This window comes from Periplaneta americana, chromosome 4 (assembly GCF_040183065.1).
Source record: "Periplaneta americana isolate PAMFEO1 chromosome 4, P.americana_PAMFEO1_priV1, whole genome shotgun sequence".
In the NCBI taxonomy this organism is placed as follows: domain Eukaryota; kingdom Metazoa; phylum Arthropoda; class Insecta; order Blattodea; family Blattidae; genus Periplaneta; species Periplaneta americana.
In genome coordinates, this window is record NC_091120.1 from 206,893,593 (window position 1) to 206,915,812 (window position 22,220).

The 22,220-nt window shown below is 42.4% G+C and overlaps 1 protein-coding gene across 4 annotated transcripts in view; it reads left to right on the plus strand.

The window, feature by feature from the left end:
• LOC138698724 (inverted formin-2-like) overlaps positions 1-22,220 on the plus strand; it is a 120,962-nt gene that overhangs the window by 77,030 nt on the left and 21,712 nt on the right. For 3 of the 4 annotated variants that reach the window (XM_069824934.1, XM_069824935.1, XM_069824936.1), the window contains exons 3-6: positions 4,856-5,131; positions 10,505-10,538; positions 20,697-21,966; positions 22,043-22,150. In XM_069824934.1, the coding sequence (XP_069681035.1) occupies positions 4,856-5,131; positions 10,505-10,538; positions 20,697-21,966; positions 22,043-22,150 (1,688 nt within the window). Of the gene's footprint in view, positions 1-4,855; positions 5,132-10,504; positions 10,539-11,897; positions 11,991-20,696; positions 21,967-22,042; positions 22,151-22,220 lie in introns of those variants that run through there. The other variant, XM_069824937.1, reaches the window with a different exon arrangement.

Consider the following 22,220-nt stretch of genomic DNA (forward strand, 5'->3'; position numbering starts at 1 on the left):
CACTGTGCCACCAGGCACTTGCTTCAATTACCATTTCATACAGGCCTACAGCAATATCTTACATTAGCAGCTTCTGTAGTAAGCGACACAGCTCAGTGGACTGCATGCATCAGACATTACGTGAAAATTCTCATAAGTATGCGACACTGATTCTAAAAACAGCACAATTGCACAGAGCACAATTCTTTGAAGTCGGCCGCGCTGGTAGTGGTAGCCAGTGTTGCCAACTTAGCCATTTCAAGTTAAATCTAGTGACACAGTCATAGAGAATAGAGATTCAAGAAACGCCTGTAGCATAATTTGATATAACTGAGTCTGGCTGATTTTCTTTTCCTTTGTCAAATATTAAGCTTACATGAAACCATTTAATTTAAAATGTCATATTATCACGACTGCTTTAACATTATTAATACTATCGTCTTCTGGCCTGTTCGCACATCGCACCACAGACAGGCTTCGGCACGAATCGGAGTCACGTTGTTATCACGGCCATCTTAACAATCGCCTAATATAAATACATGTTCAAAGTTCTAAAAAACAAAGGAAAAGCTATATTAATCTCATGTTAAACATGCATTTACATATGAACTTGTTCAATGTTGGCCATGTTATGACTAAGAATGTGACGTTGCGCCATAGCCTGGCTTTCTCGTTAGCCTAGCCACGATCACACCAGTACGAGTACAGACGCAACAATCATTCGCTCTCTCTCTTGCTGGTAGCTCAGTGCTTTCGGTCTGTAGTCTGAACAGAAACGCAACAATGCATTCTTCAAGGAAAGTTCAGTTATATAAATACCTAATTTACGATTCATGTTTTGATTTTCAGATGTCAGTTATTAAATACAATAAATAAAATTAAAAATGTTCAATCTTATAACCTATCAATTTAACATTATCTATTTCAACCTAAAACAAACGTATATATTTTGCAGATATTCAAGATCCATTTAATAGCACACCAATTTCATCAAGCACAAAATAAGCTTAAAAACAACAAACACAAGACACAAATTTCATTTTATATTACGTAGAATCATTACACATCTCAACAGACACCACGACATTAATGTAATATTACGAATTATTTCATGAATTATGACAAATATAAAATGAAGATATAAATTACATCAACAAAGCTTTACATAAATTGAGCTATACTGTATATTACAAACACAATATCATATATTTAAACACATAGATTGAAAACGTATTTGAATTTAAAATTGTGACAATTTAAAATACACATGCAACTGAAACCATTGCAACATGAGTTTTATCTATTTCAATACTAAATAGAATATAATTAGTTATACAATGTAGACTTATTTATAATCTAAAATTTTTCCAACAAGTAAAATATATAAAACTCGTGAGTCCATTATTACTTATTACTATAACACCAATTTGATGGTTTACTGCAAGAGAAAACAAAAATTCCACTATGTAATTTAGATATCATAGAAGCAGTTATATCTGATGACGCCGTAAAAGGCGGAAACGTTTATACATTACTTATACTTAACATGTATTAACAACTGTTAATATTACATCGATAAGTCATAAGATCGGACATTTTTAACATTCTTTATTGTATATAAATAGCGATGTGATATTGTACTGTAAATAATTTATAATGAAAGTAGTTAAACTCGTAGATGCAACATTTGAGAATTGCGTGTTCATATAATGATGCTCTTGCTCCTTACAAATGGCTTTTAAGGAATCCGGAGGTTCATTGCCGCCCTCACATAAGCCCGCCATCGATCCCGTTCCTGTGCAAGATTAATCCAGTCTCTATCATCATATCCCACCTCCCTCAAATCCATTTTTATATTATCCTCCCATCTACATCTCGGCCTCCCCAAAGGTCTTTTTCCCTCCGGCCTCTCAACTGGATTCGCCCATACGTGCTACATGCCCTGCCCATCTCAAACGTCTGGATTTAATGTTCCTTATGATATCAGGTGAAGAATACAATGCGTGCAGTTCTGTGTTGTGTAACTTTCTTCATTCTCCTGTAACTTCATCCCTCTTAGCCCCAAATATTTTCCTAAGAACTTTATTCTCGAACACCCTTAACCTCTGTTCCTCTCTCAAAGTGAGAGTCAAAGTTTCACAACCATACAGAACAACCAGTTTTATAAATTCTAACTTTCATCTTTTTTGACAGCAGACTAGATGACAAAAGCTTCTCAACCGAATAATAACAGGCATTTCCCATATTTATTCTGCGTTTAATTTCCTCCCGAGTGTCATTTATATTTGTTACTGTTGCTCCAAGATATTTGAATTTTTTCACCTCTTCGAAGGATAAATCTCCAATTTTTGTATTTCCATTTCGTACAATATTCTGATCACGAGACATAATCATATAATAAACATACAATATATAATAAACATACAATATATATAAAACACAGTTGTATGAACACTTTACAAATGATGATAATTAAGATTTGTAAAATTCAGACATGTTTCGGAGGGTGCCCCTCCATCTTCAGTGATATTACCACGACTGCAAAAGGAAAATAATTATATATAAGGTTCGTGGATAGTTATGTTTAAGAAATAAAATACAAAAATATACAATGTCTGAATATTAATATTAAATTCTTGTAAGACTAGAAAAGGTTCAGAGCTTAATGAGCAGTGTGTGTTTTATTCAAAAATATAAAAGAATAAAAGATATGAAAGGTTAAAATAGATTAAATTGGTATTTATAAAAGAAATTAACATCATAAGAAGTAAGTACTATCTAATAGTAAAAAACATGTATCATGTATTAAAAAGTACAAAAAGTAAATGAAAAAGAAGAATGGACAGAATTACAATCTGGACGCAAGACTCACCGCTGGTACAGGTATTCGACCGCGATGTATCGTGGCTTAAAGGAGACTGACTACGATGAAAGAAGGGACACTGTTTAATTGACCTTACATGTGTGAGTTACATAATCTTATACTTTGTCTTTTCAGGATTTACTTCCAAATCTATTTCTTTACTTGCTTCAAGTAAAATTCCCGTATTTTCCCTAATCGTTTGTGGATTTTGTATATAGACTATATTGTGTCTAATTCCAATTATCAGTTTCGTCCTTCGTTCTAGTAACTCATGTTGAAATAATTCTGTACCTACTCTATAAAAGAGTACCTTACGTACTGTAAATTCAGTCTTCACTTCTGCCCGATCCGAAAAAATAAAATTACTCAGACATGCTATCTACTGTCCATCCAAGTGGTTTTGTCTCAGGATCGTAGAAAGGGGGTAAATCACGTGACAGTTAATTACTTAACGAGACCCTTTTATTTAAGTTATTTTAAACAGTTGTATGGGTATAATATTACGTAGACGTCCAATTCCTAACAGAAATTAATGTTTTCAGAAGAGCTAAGACAGCCCAGCCACTAGCCTTTACAAAAGGGCGAGAAGTGGGTGGGGGAAACCGGGATGCGACGTAGACAAACGGATGACAGTACCTGTGCGAAAATATGATTCAATATTGAAAGCTCTTTCGTCACTGGAAAACGCGAACATATTTCTGGAACGTACTATACTCACTAACTCAGTACTGTTTACTATGACCGAAAGACGACTTTGGCTGCATACGCGGCCTTGGTTCTGTGTGGAGTACGGTTGGAAGTTTACTGGTAGAGGGGGTGGGAGTGAAGTACATTCAAAAACTGAGGTACAATAAAAATTGAAGTAAAAATAAAATGATGTCCCTGTACAGTATGTATCCTGTGTCGCAGTGAAGCCAGCTGCATTAGGAATGCTTGTTATGTGCATGCAGCCCACGTACCGGCTTAACATTGTGCAGTCCGCACACTTGGCACTACGGCAATGTGTGAGGAAAATGAATTATTTGGAAACGCACTGCAAGTCGGAATATTGTCTGTTCGATTCCCGATGGGACCATGGATTGTTCATTTTTCGATTCCTTCCGATTGAACTGTTGAAGAGACGATCAGCACTTAAGACTGACAGGCCTACTGCTACTGACAGGCCTACTGCTACTGACAGCCCTACAGCTACTGACAGCCTACTGCTACTGACAGGCCTACTGCTACTGACAGCCCTACAGCTACTGACAGCCTACTGCTACTGACAGGCCTACTGCTACTGACAGGCCTACTGCTAGTGACAGGCCTACTGCTAGTGACAGGCCTACTGCTACTGACAGGCCTACTGCTACTGACAGGCCTACTGCTACTGACAGGCCTACTGCTACTGACAGGCCTACTGCTACTGACAGCCCTACTGCTACTGACAGCCCTACTGCTACTCAGGTGTGCGAACGTAAGCACTTAGGACTGACCAAACCGCATGAGAATGTAAGTTGTGAGAATTTCTGTAATTGTTGATCCACATGTGATCTGCATGGTTCCATGCTGCTTCACACTCCGGGCACAGATAATACACGGAGTGCCTTTGCATGATTACAGAATTGGTGTGTGGTGTGCTGTAACTGTGAGTGCAGATGCACACCACTTGGAAGACAGGAAATGCAATTGTCTGCATGCTGTTACAACCTATGTGGTGAACTACGCGGGAGGTTACAGATTGAAATTATTGTCAATCGTGATCGTGACGCACGCATGCACTTCATCGACCTGGGACCGATCCGAACGCCCTTTAGTTGCTTTCCTTTTTGCGTCCTCCGCAGTTGATATCATAGTGTTTAATTCACTTCCGGAATCTAGGTAATCTAGTAGCATTCATCTTCAAGTATCCGTCACACACGCTGTGCGCTGTCCCACCGTACTGTTAAGCAAGCACATCAGTGAAGCTGTCTGATCAGTGTGTCAGGGTAGGCAAACTGACAAAGAGGTAATAACATTTCCGTGGTGTTGCAGCTCTGGACACGCCCAACGTGACGGTGAAGAAGCAGGTGCTGGAGCTGCTGTCGGCGCTGTGCGTGTACAACGCGGAGGGCTATGCGCGCGCACTGGACGCTCTGGAGCACTACCGCGCGCTCAAGGGCGAGCGCTACCGCCTGCACGTCGTGGTGGCGGAGCTGCGCGCCGCGGCGGCCGTCGACTACCAGACGGCGCTCGTCGCCTTCATCAACTGCCTCATCATCTCCACGCCGCAGCTCAAGGACCGCATCCGCATCCGCAACGAGTTCATCGGTCAGTGCGAGCAGGCGGAATGTTTGCTTGGAGACTTGTTTTATGAAATATATAAATGTAAACACAAATTCCTTCCACAACGCAACCATAGCGCAATGTAAACAAACCTATACTTGTTTCTTTGAAAGATGGGACATGACAGTTTAACGGCCGAGCTTGGAACTAAGTGCCATGTTGCCAATATAGACTACCACGCTGCCAGCTGATGTCGTTAAGATGGCTGACGTTAAAACAATCAATGACAATTGACGCGAAGGTAAGAAAACAATACAAAAATCGACAGAGAATCAAAGACGAAACGTACCAATGCTAACATTGTGTGCACAATAAATGTCGTCAAGAGAGCTATTAAGCACTCGCCACGTGCGAATTGTAACTTTGGCAACTCAACCGCTGTTACCATAGCAACAGGCCTACCACGCTATGTGACATTCAGTTGTTTTTCCGATTGCAACGCCCCTGTCATGTCCCATCTTTCAAAAAAACAAGTATAAGAGTTAGCGCAAATATGGCAGTGTGCGAAGACCTTACTTATGGATGGATCTTGGACAGCTGAAGCCAACACCGCCATCTTGATACAACTCAGCCCAGCATAAATAACACATCTGTCAAATACACGTATTGCAGTTTTATGTAACATAAATCTTTTTCCTTCCATGGTAATGGAGTAACAATCAAAATTTAACTTCTCAAAGAAAACAAACAAAAGTTAGCTTCACTAATCCTGTTTTGCACCAGGAAATTATGTAAACTACTTACTTACCTTTCCAGATTATTAAACTGTTGTTTCTTTGTTGGGTCCACTGCTATACTTGTATTAAAAAACTGGATGGTTTTTGTAAGGATCGAACTGTAGACTAGAACAGCGGTTCCCAAAGTGAGGGTCGTGTAAGGAGCTTAGGGGGTCACGAGATGATTTACAAAATAATACAAAAACGTTTTAACATGCATTTATTTTGTATTTAGAAAGATAAACAGAAACAACGTTGAACATAAGAATAAAAATGTTTCAGTAATAAAGTAAAAAAATAAATAAATTCAATAAATGTGTCTATTTTTCATAAAAGAGCTTCTCAAATCTGACTCTGTATACCACATACACACAGAATTATATCATCATCATCATCATCATCATCATCATCATCATCATCATCGTCGTCATCCAATTCAAGCACTAGACCTAGTATCTGTTGCAGTCTCAATGGTCTGATGCCATCCTCTTAATGGCCTTCCAACAGATCGTAGTCCAGAAGGGCGGTAATGTAGCACTGCCTTTGGCAGCTTTCTGTTGGCATTCTTTCGACATGATGTTTCCAATTAATTCTGTAGTTTTGAAGAAAACTTAATGTAGGTTGGACGTTCAATTGTTCCAAAATTTCTGTATTTTGTGGAGTAACATGTTGAAAAGAGTTCTACAGTTAAGAGCAGAATTTTGAAATCGGAATATGAATGATATGATTGTCAAGTGACTTTTTCCTTCATATTTTCTGGAATTCAGCCAATTGAACGAAAATGTCTAAAAACGGATTCACTATTCATTTGTCACTGTCGTAATTGTTTTCTTCTTCTTCTTTCGGAAAGTTGTTTAAAATTTTGGAGACTGAACTGTTTATCGGCAAAAACAAACTTAGTTCGTAGTATCTTACGGAGCAAAATTTTCCACGAGTTCTTTAATAGGTATACTGAAATGAATCTAATTTCTTTTTGTCAAGTAATATTGACCGAAAGTCAGGTTCTTTATAAATTCTCTGATTTTATTTTATCCCTGGCTGTTATGATGTTACATCTTGGCGTTACAAGCTACTATTCAGTTTGTTTAAGTGTTCGAAAATATGAACAAGGAAGACCAATGTAAAAACCAAAGAGAACTGGGAAGTGGGTTTGCACACTCCGATTTCTCGTCTCGCATGTGCCAGTAAGTTCTGCTCTTAACTGTAGAACTCTTTTCAACATGCTACTCCGCGAAAGCCGTCTTCCTTTCGTACGATAAAGAATATTTTCATATAACTCATGTCTTCACAAATTTTGCTGAAAATACGAGTTTGCAAAGCTCTTCATTTGAAAACATTTACTATTTTGTGTTGAACTATTACCGCAGCGCCATAGTGGTAATAGTTTGACGTATATGTCGTGTCATTGTTGCACTATATACTTCTATTTTTGTCGCTCTTTGTGAGGTATCCAATGCTTTTGAGTCAAATTATCGTTATTTGTATTTTTCCAATGGGATTAAGTACCGATACGGTAGGGAGAGGGGTGGCAAAAGATGTGGGTCCCGCCTTAAAAAGTTTAGGCTACAACATTTTTATTTATACATTGTTGAGGATATGAATATCTCATTTATCTGTACCATTTGTACAGAGTCCAAGGATGACGAAGACGTGTCATATTCTCTTTTAACAAAGTTGTAGGTCTATGCCTTAATGGAAGGAAAATTAATTGTTACGTTAAACGCTTTAACATTTTCATCACATTGTTTCTTTTCCTTCACGCCATTAACCTTCGATATGTCTACTGAGAAGAGATAGAAAAGTCTTTGAAATGAAACGTAACATAATATCACAGAACTCATATTTAAACAAGATTTTCTGTTTCAGTGTTTCTAACACATCGTTTATATCACCCACTCATTTCACCACTCGCCGTTTACACTGTTGCATTGTTTTAATCTTATTCTTGTAGACAAAACAATCATTCTTTCCTTAACTTCCTTATTCTTCTTCGACAGAAAACCTGAATTTCATTTTCAGTATCAACTTCCAATGACATAATGTAGGTCAATCATAATGTATATACATAACATAACAGGCCTACTTTATGAACAGTAGTGATTATAAATACCAGTATTATTATTATTATTATTATTATTATTATTATTATTATTATGGCTAATTATATTAGTTTCATGCTCATCCAACTAATCTTTAGTTTTTTTAGGCTGCAAATATAGACAGCACCGCCCCCTTCTGATAGACATGTCGACGGCGTATCAACACTGCAGCGTTAATGAAACCTATTAAAGTTACGTTGGGCATGAGAAGGAATCACAGAAAGTACCCTGTTAAGTAGACAGGGGCAGGAAAAATTATTTTGTATTTAAATGACTCTAATGTTAGACTGCAGTTTTGTTGATACGCCTTCTGACACGATGAGGTCGTGCGAAGTGACTGTGCTGGATCCTCTGGAAAGCTGCAACACAAGTTGAATTTAAATATTAATAAACTGCAGACGACAACGATATCCGACAGTAGGCTACTATACAATGCCATTAGTCATACATAGCCATCATAGGTAACTTCTTGGACTCTTATTTTCTCTGTCTTACATAACACAGGTCGGCATATATGTATCTATAATATTATTCTAAATAACTGGAAACAACACACCTACACCATAAGAGTAAATGCAATGATGGGTTGGATCAAGATGGCTGCCGCGCGACATTGGCGGCTTCAATATCAAATACATACAGCGACTCTATTTCCATTCCGTACTCTCTGGTTTTAACCGCAACTTTGTCGTGGCAACTGTTTAGGAAACCAGTTTAAAAACGTACGGTTGTCGTGACAAATTTTGAAGAAGGCGGTCTCTAGCCTACAGTTGTCATGGCAACTGGCAACCGTTGGAGTAGCAGGTCTCTAGCCTACAATTGTCATGACAACTGACAACCGTTGAAGGAGCAGGGCTCCAACCTACAGTTGTCATGGCAACTGGCAACCATTAAAGTAGCAGGGCTCTAGCCTACAGTTGTCATGACAACTGGCAACCGTTGAAGTAGCAGGTCTCTAGCCTAAGGTTGTCATGGCAACCGTTGAAGTAGCAGGTCTCTAGCCTACAGTTGTCATGGCAACCGTTGAATTAGCAGGTCTCTAGCCTACAGTTGTCATGGCAACTGGCAACCATTAAAGTAGCAGGGCTCTAGCCTACAGTTGTCATGACAACTGGCAACCGTTGAAGTAGCAGGTCTCTAGCCTAAGGTTGTCATGGCAACCGTTGAAGTAGCAGGTCTCTAGCCTACAGTTGTCATGGCAACCGTTGAAGTAGCAGGTCTCCAGCCTACAGTTGTCATGGCAACTGGCAACCGTTGAAGGAGCAGGTCTCCAGCCTACAGTTGTCATGGCAACTGACAACCGTTGAAGGAGCAGGTCTCCAGCCTACAGTTGTCATGCCAACTGGCAACCGTTGAAGGAGCAGGTCTCTAGCCTACAGTTGTCATGGCAACTGGCAACCGTTGAAGGAGCAGGTCTCCAGCCTACAGTTGTCATGGCAACTGGCAACCGTTGAAGGGGCAGGTCTCCAGCCTACAGTTGTCATGGCAACTGGCAACCGCCGTTGAAGGGGCAGGTCTCTAGCCTACAGTTGTCATGGCAACTGGCAACCGTTGAAGGAGCAGTACAGTTGTCATGGCAACTGGCAACCGTTGAAGGAGCAGGTCTCCAGCCTACAGTTGTCATGGCAACTGGCAACCGTTGAAGGAGCAGGTCTCCAGCCTACAGTTGTCATGGCAACTGGCAACCGTTGAAAGAGCAGGTCTCCTGCCTACAGTTGTCATGACAACTGGCAACCGCCGTTGAAGGGGCAGGTCTCTAGCCTACAGTTGTCATGGCAACTGGCAACCGTTGAAGGAGCAGGTCTCCAGCCTACAGTTGTCATGGCAACTGGCAACCGTTGAAAGAGCAGGTCTCCTGCCTACAGTTGTCATGGCAACTGGCAACCGCCGTTGAAGGGGCAGGTCTCTAGCCTACAGTTGTCATGGCAACTGGCAACCGTTGAAGGAGCAGTACAGTTGTCATGGCAACTGGCAACCGTTGAAGGAACAGGTCTCCAGCCTACAGTTGTCATGGCAACTGGCAACCGTTGAAGGAACAGGTCTCCAGCCTACAGTTGTCATGGCAACTGGCAACCGTTGAAGGAGCAGGTCTCCAGCCTACAGTTGTCATGGCAACTGGCAACCGTTGAAAGAGCAGGTCTCCTGCCTACAGTTGTCATGACAACTGGCAACCGTTGAAGGAGTAGGTCTCTAGCCTACAGTTGTCATGACAACCGTTGAAGGAGCATGTCTCCAGCCTACAGTTGTCATGGCAACTGGCAACCGTTGAAGGAGCAGGTCTCCAGCCTACAGTTGTCGTGACAACTGGCAACCGTTGAAGGAGCAGGTCTCCAGCCTACAGTTGTCGTGACAACTGGCAACCGTTGAAGGAGCAGGTCTCTAGCCTACAGTTATCATGGCAACCGTTGAAGGAGCAGGTCTCTAGCCTACAGTTGTCATGACAACCGTTGAAGGAGCATGTCTCCAGCCTACAGTTGTCATGGCAACTGGCAACCGTTGAAGGAGCAGTGCAGTTGTGACTGAAGTTTGTTACTCCGTTTCAGGGCTGAAGCTGCTGCCGCTGCTTAACGAGCTCAGGTGAGTTGTACACTGGCCGCCACTGACGTCCCGGGCTCAGCCGCCTGGAATGTGAGCTGGAGGGGGCCTTGCCTCGACGACGCTCGCACACTGTGTAGTCAGTCACATGTTTGTTGTTACTTCATATGTATACGCTCTAAGTGACGCAGGGTTGCCTCCCTGCAGTTGGAACCCCCAGTGAATCAGAAAAACTGAAAGTCTTGATTCTGTTGAAAAATAAGAACTGAGAGTTCAGCTTGTTGTCATTGCTCAAGCAGATCTGAACGGCCAGTTTGCTGCTGGTTTGTTAGGAGGGGGAATAAGGCATCTTTTTTCAGTCACGGGATATCACAGTCATGTTAGTGAAAATAACTCAAGCAGATTAGCCGTCAACCTCAAGGAATAACCGCGGAAATACTTTTTGTAAGTGGGGGGGGGGGGATAATCAGTTCTTATGTTGGCACCCTGCCAGTCCTCTATGATTGTTAGTATTATTAATTGAACGTGGAAAGACAGACAGGAGGTCATTCAGTAACGTTTATATGAAACAACCATTCAAAGTCAGGAAAGAAGAAAAATGTTAGAGAGGAGTGGAATAGAGAAAATAAAGAAGGTAAACTTACGAATTCTAAATGAGGCAGTAGAGCAAGTAGACAGCTTCAAATGCTGCCGGAAAATCAAAAAGAGGATAGCAATGGCAAAGGAAGATTTTAATAGAAAAAGGAGCATCTTCTGCGGACCTCTGGAAAAGGGAACTAAGGAAGAGACTAGTGAAGTTGTTTCTGTGGAGTTTGGCATTGTATGGGGCAGAAACATGGACATTACGACGAAGAGAAGAAAAGTGACTAGAAGCATTTGAAATGTGGATATGGAGAAGAGTCGAGCGTGTGAAATGGACAGACAGAATAAGAAATTAGGCTGTGTTAGAAAGAATTATTCTGAAACTGATCAGGAGGGAAAAATTGACTGGGTCACTGACTAAAAAGTTGCCTACTGAAGGATGCACTGGAAGGAATGGTGAACGAGAGAAAAGTTCGAGCAGAAGAAGATATCAAATGACAGACAACTTTACGATACATGGATCATGTGCGGAGACTAAGAGGAAGGCGAGAAAAAGGAACATTGGAGAATGCTGGGTTTGCAATGAAGGACCTGATCTTGGGCTGATAACAGTGAATGACTGAAAATATAGCAAAGCTATGAAATGATTCTAGTAGCAATAGCAGTAGTATTTAACGGAGGTTTCAGTTGCAGAAGCTATTCATCGCGGAATTGGCCGCAATTGTCCCTAGAGACGAAGCCATCCCTCGTCGGGTTTGAACTCAGTTTATACGTGCTGCCCTCTTGCAGTGTGCGCCTGGCCGCGCCCAGTCCAGCGTCAGACAAATTTAACTCTGGATGCATTCAGTGAGTGAGTCAGGCTGCAGGCAGTCGCTCGTGTCTGTGGACTCGGCGTCGCGGCTTCGTTTCCAGGTAAGGTCCGTGTCTGCATGCACTGTGCCACCAGGATGGGAACCGAGTCCTTGGGATTGCGCTCCGAATAATACTTGAAGCTACAGCAGCAGCAGCAAAGTGTGCCGGCTGTTTAGGCTAAGCTTTTCTTTCAATGAAAATAACTATTTCTCAGTTTTGTCAAGTCAAACACCTAACTGTAACACACATTGTGAGCGCGCCTGGCTGGCTGCTTGTTTTGACGGGTCACTTTACAGTGCGCATGCAACAATGTGGATCGCAAGTAGTAAGCTGATATTCCTGTTGCCTTAGATAGTGAGCCGCAACCGTTCTAGTGTAAGAGGTTATAAAAAAAAAAAACTAAAAGACGCACAGAAACCTTGGATAACGTGACCTGAGAATGGACTCTATTATGGAAATTTTCTCGAGAATTCAATAGGAAAATCTGTTTTCATTTTCAATGCAATTAATAATAATAATAATAATAATAATAATAATAATAATAATAGTCATCTCCACCGCTGTGGAGTAACGGTTAACATGCCTGATCGTAAAATGGACCCGGGTTCAAATCCTGGTTGAGGTTTTTTCCGTGGTTTTCCCTCAAATCATTAAGAGCAAAGCTGGGTAATTTTCGGCGCTCGATTCTGGACTCATTTCGCTGGCATTATCACATTCATCTCATTCAGACGCTAGATAACCATACCAGTTGATAAAACTTCGTAAAGTAACCAATTAGAAACAATAATAATAAATGTTGAGTGGTAGCACGACATCTTATCGTGGTGCAACTTAAGACTCTCGGTATGGAAAGGAGGTAAACCTCCATTCCCTTATCGGGAATCAAACCGAGTACGCCACATCCACAGGAAGCTGCTGTTTTTGCGCGTCTCGCGGGTGGAGCACAAAGCCTCCATTATGAGCCGGCGGCGGCAGCGGTCTGGCAGCCGGGGTTGTTTACAACGGCGAGCACATAAGCCGGCTGTGGGTTCATACTCCACTGAGGGCAAGGAGCTCCTCCAGGCAAACTGTGTGGCTCATTCCTTTGCTACGGTTTAACGGATCCGAGATTAATCTTATGCGACTAAATTCTGTTAGACTCTGAAAGTGACATAAGTAGCTGCAGTATTGTTAAAATAAAAGTAGCAACGCAACCGGTGTATGAGCAAGTGACGTCAAGTGTAGAGGAAATGATCACGAAATATGAAGCAGAGTGGCATTTCTTTGTAGCTTCACTGTATTCCTTTATTCCATAACGATTTTTGTTTAAATCCCATCACTACTAAAATTTAGCTCAAGGCAAATTTAACGTCCGCATACACACTTACCATTACACCGCACAGACTTCACAGGACACAATAATTCTATAAACATGTTTCAATATTGTACTGCCTTCACGCTCACACAGGAACGAGGATCGACATTCCTGTACAAGATCCGTTCACAGTACGTAGTTGAAATTCCTGTACAAGATCCGTTCACAGTACGTAGTTGAAATTCCTGTACAAGATCCGTTCGCAGTACATAGTTGAAATTCCTGTACAAGATCTGTTCTTAGTACGTAGTTGAAATTCCTGTACAAGATCCGTTCGCAATACATAGTTGAAATTCCTGTACAAGATCTGTTCTTAGTACGTAGTTGAAATTCCTGTACAAGATCCGTTCGCAGTACATAGTTGAAATTCCTGTACAAGATCTGTTCTTAGTACGTAGTTGAAATTCCTGTACAAGATCCGTTCGCAGTACATAGTTGAAATTCCTGTACAAGATCCGTTCGCAGTACATAGTTGAAATTCCTGTACAAGATCCGTTCGCAGTACATAGTTGAAATTCCTGTACAAGATCTGTTCTTAGTACGTAGTTGAAATTCCTGTACAAGATCCGTTCACAGTACATAGTTGAAATTCCTGTACAAGATCCGTTCGCAGTACATAGTTGAAATTCCTGTACAAGATCTGTTCTTAGTACGTAGTTGAAATTCCTGTACAAGATCCGTTCGCAATACATAGTTGACATTCCTGTACAAGATCTGTTCTTAGTACGTAGTTGAAATTCCTGTACAAGATCCGTTCGCAGTACATAGTTGAAATTCCTGCACAAGATCTGTTCTTAGTACGCAGTTGAAATTCCTGTACAAGATCCGTTCGCAGTACATAGTTGAAATTCCTGTACAAGATCCGTTCGCAGTACATAGTTGAAATTCCTGTACAAGATCCGTTCGCAGTACATAGTTGAAATTCCTGTACAAGATCCGTTCGCAGTACATAGTTGAAATTCCTGTACAAGATCTGTTCTTAGTACGTAGTTGAAATTCCTGTACAAGATCCGTTCGCAGTACATAGTTGAAATTCCTGTACAAGATCCGTTCGCAGTACATAATTGAAATTCCTGTACAAGATCTGTTCTTAGTACGTAGTTGAAATTCCTGTACAAGATCCGTTCGCAGTACATAGTTGAAATTCCTGTACAAGATCTGTTCTTAGTACGTAGTTGAAATTCCTGTACAAGATCTGTTCTTAGTACATAGTTGAAATTCCTGTACAAGATCCGTTCGCAGTACGTAGTTGAAATTCCTGTACAAGATCTGTTCTTAGTACGCAGTTGAAATTCCTGTACAAGATCTGTTCTTAGTACGTAGTTGAAATTCCTGTACAAGATCCGTTCGCAGTACATAGTTGAAATTCCTGTGCAAGATCCGTTCGCAGTACATAGTTGAAATTCCTGTACAAGATCCGTTCGCAGTACATAGTTGAAATTCCTGCACAAGATCCGTTCGCAGTACATAGTTGAAATTCCTGTACAAGATCCGTTCGCAGTACATAGTTGAAATTTCTGTACAAGATCCGTTCGCAGTACATAGGTGAAATTCCTGTACAAGATCCGTTCGCAGTACATAGCTGAAATTCCTGTACAAGATCCGTTCGCAGTACATAGTTGAAATTTCTGTACAAGATCCGTTCGCAGTACATAGTTGAAATTCCTGTACAAGATCCGTTCGCAGTACATAGTTGAAATTCCTGTACAAGATCCGTTCGCAGTACATAGTTGAAATTCCTGTACAAGATCCGTTCGCAGTACATAGTTGAAATTCCTGTACAAGATCCGTTCGCAGTACATAGTTGACATTCCTGTACAAGATCCGTTCGCAATACATAGTTGAAATTCCTGTACAAGATCCGTTCGCAGTACATAGTTGAAATTCCTGCACAAGATCTGTTCTTAGTACGTAGTTGAAATTCCTGTACAAGATCCGTTCGCAGTACATAGTTGAAATTCCTGTACAAGATCCGTTCGCAGTACATAGTTGAAATTCCTGTACAAGATCCGTTCGCAGTACATAGTTGAAATTCCTGTACAAGATCTGTTCTTAGTACGTAGTTGAAATTCCTGTACAAGATCCGTTCACAGTACATAGTTGAAATTCCTGTACAAGATCTGTTCTTAGTACGTAGTTGAAATTCCTGTACAAGATCCGTTCGCAATACATAGTTGACATTCCTGTACAAGATCTGTTCTTAGTACGTAGTTGAAATTCCTGTACAAGATCCGTTCGCAGTACATAGTTGAAATTCCTGCACGAGATCTGTTCTTAGTACGTAGTTGAAATTCCTGTACAAGATCCGTTCGCAGTACATAGTTGAAATTCCTGTACAAGATCCGTTCGCAGTACATAGTTGAAATTCCTGTACAAGATCCGTTCGCAGTACATAGTTGAAATTCCTGTACAAGATCTGTTCTTAGTACGTAGTTGAAATTCCTGTACAAGATCCGTTCGCAGTACATAGTTGAAATTCCTGTACAAGATCCGTTCGCAGTACATAGTTGAAATTCCTGTACAAGATCTGTTCTTAGTACGTAGTTGAAATTCCTGTACAAGATCCGTTCGCAGTACATAGTTGAAATTCCTGTACAAGATCTGTTCTTAGTACGTAGTTGAAATTCCTGTACAAGATCTGTTCTTAGTACATAGTTGAAATTCCTGTACAAGATCCGTTCGCAGTACGTAGTTGAAATTCCTGTACAAGATCTGTTCTTAGTACGCAGTTGAAATTCCTGTACAAGATCTGTTCTTAGTACGTAGTTGAAATTCCTGTACAAGATCCGTTCGCAGTACATAGTTGAAATTCCTGTGCAAGATCCGTTCGCAGTACATAGTTGAAATTCCTGTACAAGATCCGTTCGCAGTACATAGTTGAAATTCCTGCACAAGATCCGTTCGCAGTACATAGTTGAAATTCCTGTACAAGATCCGTTCGCAGTACATAGTTGAAATTTCTGTACAAGATCCGTTCGCAGTACATAGTTGAAATTCCTGTACAAGATCCGTTCGCAGTACATAGTTGAAATTCCTGTACAAGATCCGTTCGCAGTACATAGTTGAAATTTCTGTACAAGATCCGTTCGCAGTACATAGTTGAAATTCCTGTACAAGATCCGTTCGCAGTACATAGTTGAAATTCCTGTACAAGATCCGTTCGCAGTACATAGTTGAAATTCCTGTACAAGATCCGTTCGCAGTACATAGTTGAAATTCCTGTACAAGATCCGTTCGCAGTACATAGTTGACATTCCTGTACAAGATCCGTTCGCAATACATAGTTTAAATTCCTGTACAAGATCCGTTCGCAGTACGTAGTTGAAATTCCTGTACAAGATCCGTTCGCAGTACATGGTTGAAATTCCTGTACAAGATCCGTTCGCAGTACATGGTTGAAATTCCTGTACAAGATCCGTTCGCAGTACATGGTTGAAATTCCTGTACAAGATCCGTTCGCAGTACATGGTTGAAATTCCTGTACAAGATCTGTTCGCAGTACATAATTGAAATTCCTGTACAAGATCCGTTCGCAGTACATGGTTGAAATTCTTGTACAAGATCCGTTCGCAGTACATAGTTGAAATTCCTGTACAAGATCTGTTCTTAGTACGTAGATGAAATTCCTGTACAAGATCCGTTCGCAGTACATAATTGAAATTCCTGTACAAGATCCGTTCGCAGTACATAGTTGAAATTCCTGTACAAGATCTGTTCTTAGTACGTAGATGAAATTCCTGTACAAGATCCGGTCGCAGTACATGGTTGAAATTCCTGTACAAGATCCGTTCTCAGTACATGGTTGAAATTCCTGTACAAGATCCGTTCGCAGTACATAATTGAAATTCCTGTACAAGATCCGTTCGCAGTACATAGTTGAAATTCCTGTACAAGATCTGTTCTTAGTACGTAGATGAAATTCCTGTACAAGATCCGGTCGCAGTACATGGTTGAAATTCCTGTACAAGATCCGTTCGCAGTACATAATTGAAATTCCTGTACAAGATCCGTTCGCAGTACATAGTTGAAATTCCTGTACAAGATCTGTTCTTAGTACGTAGATGAAATTCCTGTACAAGATCCGTTCGCAGTACATGGTTGAAATTCCTGTACAAGATCCGGTCGCAGTACGTAGCTGAAATTCCTGTACAAGATCTGTACATAGAATGATATAACGCTGGCGGTGACGTCAAAACAGTTTCCATCCATTCTGTTCCCAACACAGAGAATACAGCTTCCAACCTAGACCTTACTATCTTCCAACTGTGGGCTACTCAACTGTCCTTTATTTGAAATTCCTCATTTTAAGTTCCCATACGAATGTGCTCACTCTTGTCTCAAGTCAGTATAGATCATCGTGTTCTCCATTATATCAGCAATTGTCATATTTTCGGTTTTATTTAGATTTACTGATTTCAACTGTAGAATTCACTAATAGGACTCAGAAATGATATCTCATACCGTTGTATGAACTGTAAGGACATATCCTTTCGTACAGTATGAACACAGAAGTAGTTGTGTTGTCTTCATGTTGAGGTTTGAGCCGCGTCACGACCAACCGGAAGCAGCGCGCGGGAAGCAACGAATAAGAAGAACTAGTCACGTGATGAATTGGATGGGAAATCCATTCTTCCCCGTCGATCCGATTCTACAAGGACAGGATTTCCATGCTCTATCAAATCTTGAAATATGCACAGAGGAGGAAAAAACCACTTAATCTTATTTTCTAATGGCACAATGTACTACTAACAACCTTTCCAAATTTTCAGCAGTCAAGTTCATCCGTTTATTTATCAAAATGTTTTTTTAGTATAGAAAATGGCGTTTATACGTCACACGAAGTGATAGGTGCAAATTTGAGTGATGAAATTTGAAACGAAGTCATTATAAATTCTGTGTCTTCTATATTTTCACCGCAAGTTAGTTTTTTTTTTTACTGAACACGTATGTTCGTAATCAGAATATCCATTAATGGCTTTGTCCAGTTTGTTTTTAGCTGATATACTCACAACCACAAATGCAGATCCTAACGTCTTCAATAATTTCAAGGCAATTGATTGGCAGTCCAACTCGGTCACTGCAGTAGGCAGTTTGCAAAGTTCGTTCGCAAGATCTCTTTCCAAACATTTAATCGGAGACATTGCAGCAGAAATAGGCCTTAGCAATTCACATGTTGGCACTAAGTATGGGAGATATTGTTCTAATATCAGGGTGGAGTTTGTATAGAACAAGACTTGAGGGCTTGAAATTCCAATGTGAAATCCAGGAGTTCTGAGGTAGAAGCCCTGCAAGTCATTAGTCCTTTCACTTATATTTTTCAGTAGATACACTCAAATTCTGTGAGGTCAGAAATACCAAACTCTAAGAGGTAATATTTATTAATTGCAGCATTATATTTTGTTGAATAATGATTCAGCGTGAAAATATGTATTACCTCTGGTGTATGAAAGCTGCTAATTGGAAGTCAAATTGGTTGAAGGAGTTTGAATTAGAAATAAACAAATTAGATCTGAACTGGCTATGGAGAGAACTAGGGTTATATTTCAGCAACCTCGAACCCCAAATGAGTTTCATGTGACTACCGCGAGGTTCCACTACTAGCGCTCAAACAAACGCTATCGTTAGTTGTTGATAAAATGGCATCTATGCAACAAAAAGCATTTTACAAATTAAGCTTTCAGGAATAACTCCCTGTAAAGTCAATTTGAATAATTTCGAGGGAAAAATTGTTCCGGGGCCGGGTATCGAACCCGGGACCTTTGGTTAAAGGTGTGACAATTTAAAGTCATACAGAGTTAGTGTGCACTCAAATGTTGGTTGCTTGACGGTTGTCAGCCCACTTTGAGGTCTGTGGATATAGAGGGAAAAATTGGATCGGTGTCGGGTAGAGTTCCCGGGTAGCTCAGTGGGAGAGCGTTGGTACGTTTAACCAAAGGTCCCGGGTTCAATACCCGGCCCCGGAACAATTTTTCCCTCGAAATTATTCAAAAAGCATTTTGTGTGCTTGAATTTGGCAAGACTGAGTCCGTGATTACGGTACAGCGTGCGTTTCAGAATCAGTCGTAGGATTTATGGCCCTTTCTTTTTCGAGGGTAACACTGTTTCGGGAAACTGGTATCTTGAAATGCTGCAAGTGACAAGGCTCTGAAGATTTCATTTTTCAGCAAGACGGAACACCGCCATATTGGCCTAATGAAGTTCGTCAGTTTCTAAATGAAATATTGTCTCAACGTTGGATTGGACGCATGGGAACCCAGGATTTGGCGCTACACTCTTGGCCGCCAAGATATCCAGACATCACATCATGTGACTTTTTCTTATGGGAATATGTAAAAGAATGTGTTTATGTTCCACCATTACTCGCTGACTTGGATAGAATCACGGCTGCAGTGACTCTCAGCAAGCGCCTTGATGATGTCCGTGCAGCATTTAAAACTGAAGGACTTGCTCAACAGTCTGTAATAATTAGTTTTGGAACCATAAGTATTTGCATTATTAAATATATTTATTCAAAATTGGGTCATTCTGTTTGAAACAAGGTGTAGGCCTACTATTTGGAGATTAAAACGTTTTGGGAATAGGAAGAATATTTTATTAGGATAAATCCAAGACAAGAATGACAGGGGGAAGATTTGGTATTTGGAGACTCAAGAATAAGAGAGAAAGGTAAATGTCCGTTATGCAGAAGACGCAATACGTATAGCTTTAAATTGTGCGGCAACTGTGTTTGAGAAATGTTTGGCTCGATAACAAAACGCTACAGTTGCATATAAAAAAGAATGATCTGAACGCTAGCAATCCGAATTAATTATGGAAATTGCTTTTTAGAGTTAAAATTAGATGGGAAGAATGTTAAAGCTATGATTGCAATGTTGAGTACTCGGAGCCGATGTTAAGCTATGAAAAGTATACAATTCAAATATCGAAAGGAATAATATCGAATAACAAAATAATCTTTAACTTTATTATGGAAGAGGAAGGTTACCATACAGGTAGACTAGATAGGGATATAGATAGACAGTACAAGTAATGGATTTAATATTTAAAAAAAGAAAGGGAAAATTAATGGTTTCAAATACATAAGGGTTGACTAGTTTTATTATGCGATGATGGAGAATTGTATAAATTAGCTAGAAAAATAATTGTAATAGATTAGTAAATAAAGAATTAATACTAATTACTATATTTTAATGTAAACGGAAAAGTTTGAGTTACTTACATCATGTTGTCATCTGTTTATTTGTCTATTGCTAAGTTGTAATCATTGTATAGTGGGTGATGGCGAATTAAGAACTGAATTACATGTAATCCGCCATGATGTGAGTGCAGTATTATGGGTTTTAACATAAAAAGTGAAGGTAATATGCAAGATAAACCTCTACATATTATTAAACCTGCGATTGCACTCGCAGGCGTGTGGCGGCGGCAGAGCCCGACCTGGGCGTGCAGCTCGACGTGTTCGACGAGCAGCGCGAGAGCGACGAGGCGCAGGCGCTGCAGGGCCCGCACGGAGTGGACCTGAGCTCGCACCTCGACGTGTTCTACGCCATCCTGCGCCAGGTGGCCGACACGCCGCAGGAGGTGCCGTTCCTCAGCATCCTGCAGCACCTGCTGCGCGTGGACCCGCGCGAGCCGGTGAGCGACGTGGTGTGGGACGCCGCCGAGACGCTGGTGCACCGCGCCACGCTGCTGGAGTCGCGCCAGGACGCCAGCCGCCTGCTGCGCTCGCCCAGCCTGCAGGCCAAGCTCTGCTGCCACTGCCACGCGCGCAAGCAGTCGCTCAGCGCCGGCCCGCCCCCGCCGCCGCCTCCTCCGCCGCCCCCGCCGCCGCCCGTCGTCGCGCCGGGACCGCCGCCGCCCCCTCCCCCGCCTCCGCGGCCCGCCGCCCCCGTCGCCCTGATGGGAGGGCCTCCCGCGCCGCCGCCCCCGCTGAACCCGCCGGCGGTGTCGCCCGCCCGCAGCCCGGAGCCCCCGGAGGGCGGGGGGCGCCTGCTGCCGCAGCAGGAGACGCCGACGCCGCGCGCCAAGATGAAGACGATCAACTGGAACAAGATCCCGCCGCAGAAGGTGATGGGGCGCCACAACGTGTGGGCGCTGGTGGCGCGCAGCCACGAGCACTCGCCCATGGCGGACCTGGACTGGGCCGAGATGGAGGGGCTCTTCTGCCAGCAGGCGCCCCCCGCGCCGGCCGCCCAGGCGTCGCCGCGCCCGGGGCGCGACGTCCCGGACGGCGACAGGCGCCGCAAGGAGTCGTCGGAGATCGCGCTGCTGGACGGCAAGCGCAGCCTGAACGTGAACATCTTCCTGAAGCAGTTCCGCAGCCGCAACGAGGACATCGTGCAGCTGGTGCGCGCCGGCGCGCACGACGAGGTGGGCGCCGAGAAGCTGCGCGGCCTGCTGAAGCTGCTGCCCGAGCTGGACGAGCTGGACATGCTGCGCGCCTTCGACGGCGACCGCGCGCGCCTGGGCAACGCCGAGCGCTTCCTGCTGCAGCTGGTGGCCGTGCCCAACTACAAGCTGCGCGTGGAGAGCATGCTGCTGCGCGAGGAGTTCGCGGCCAACATGGGCTACCTGGAGCCCAGCATCAACGCCATGATCGTGGCGGGCGAGGACCTCATGACCAACGAGCCGCTGCACGAGGTGCTCTACATGGTGCTGGTCGCCGGCAACTTCCTCAACTCCGTGAGTTGGTCGCAGTGAGAGTTGCTAAGCAGGTCGGCGTTGCCAAATGTATCTGAGACCGTGTATGTGTGTGCAGGGTGGCTACGCCGGCAACGCCGCCGGGGTGAAGCTGAGCTCGCTGCAGAAGCTGACGGACATCCGCGCCAACAAGCCGGGCATGAACCTCATCCACTACGTGGCCCTGGTGAGTTGCGCTCGCTAGCGCGCGCGCGCGGCGCCGTGTTGCGCTCCTTGACTAGCATTGTGTTCTTGTC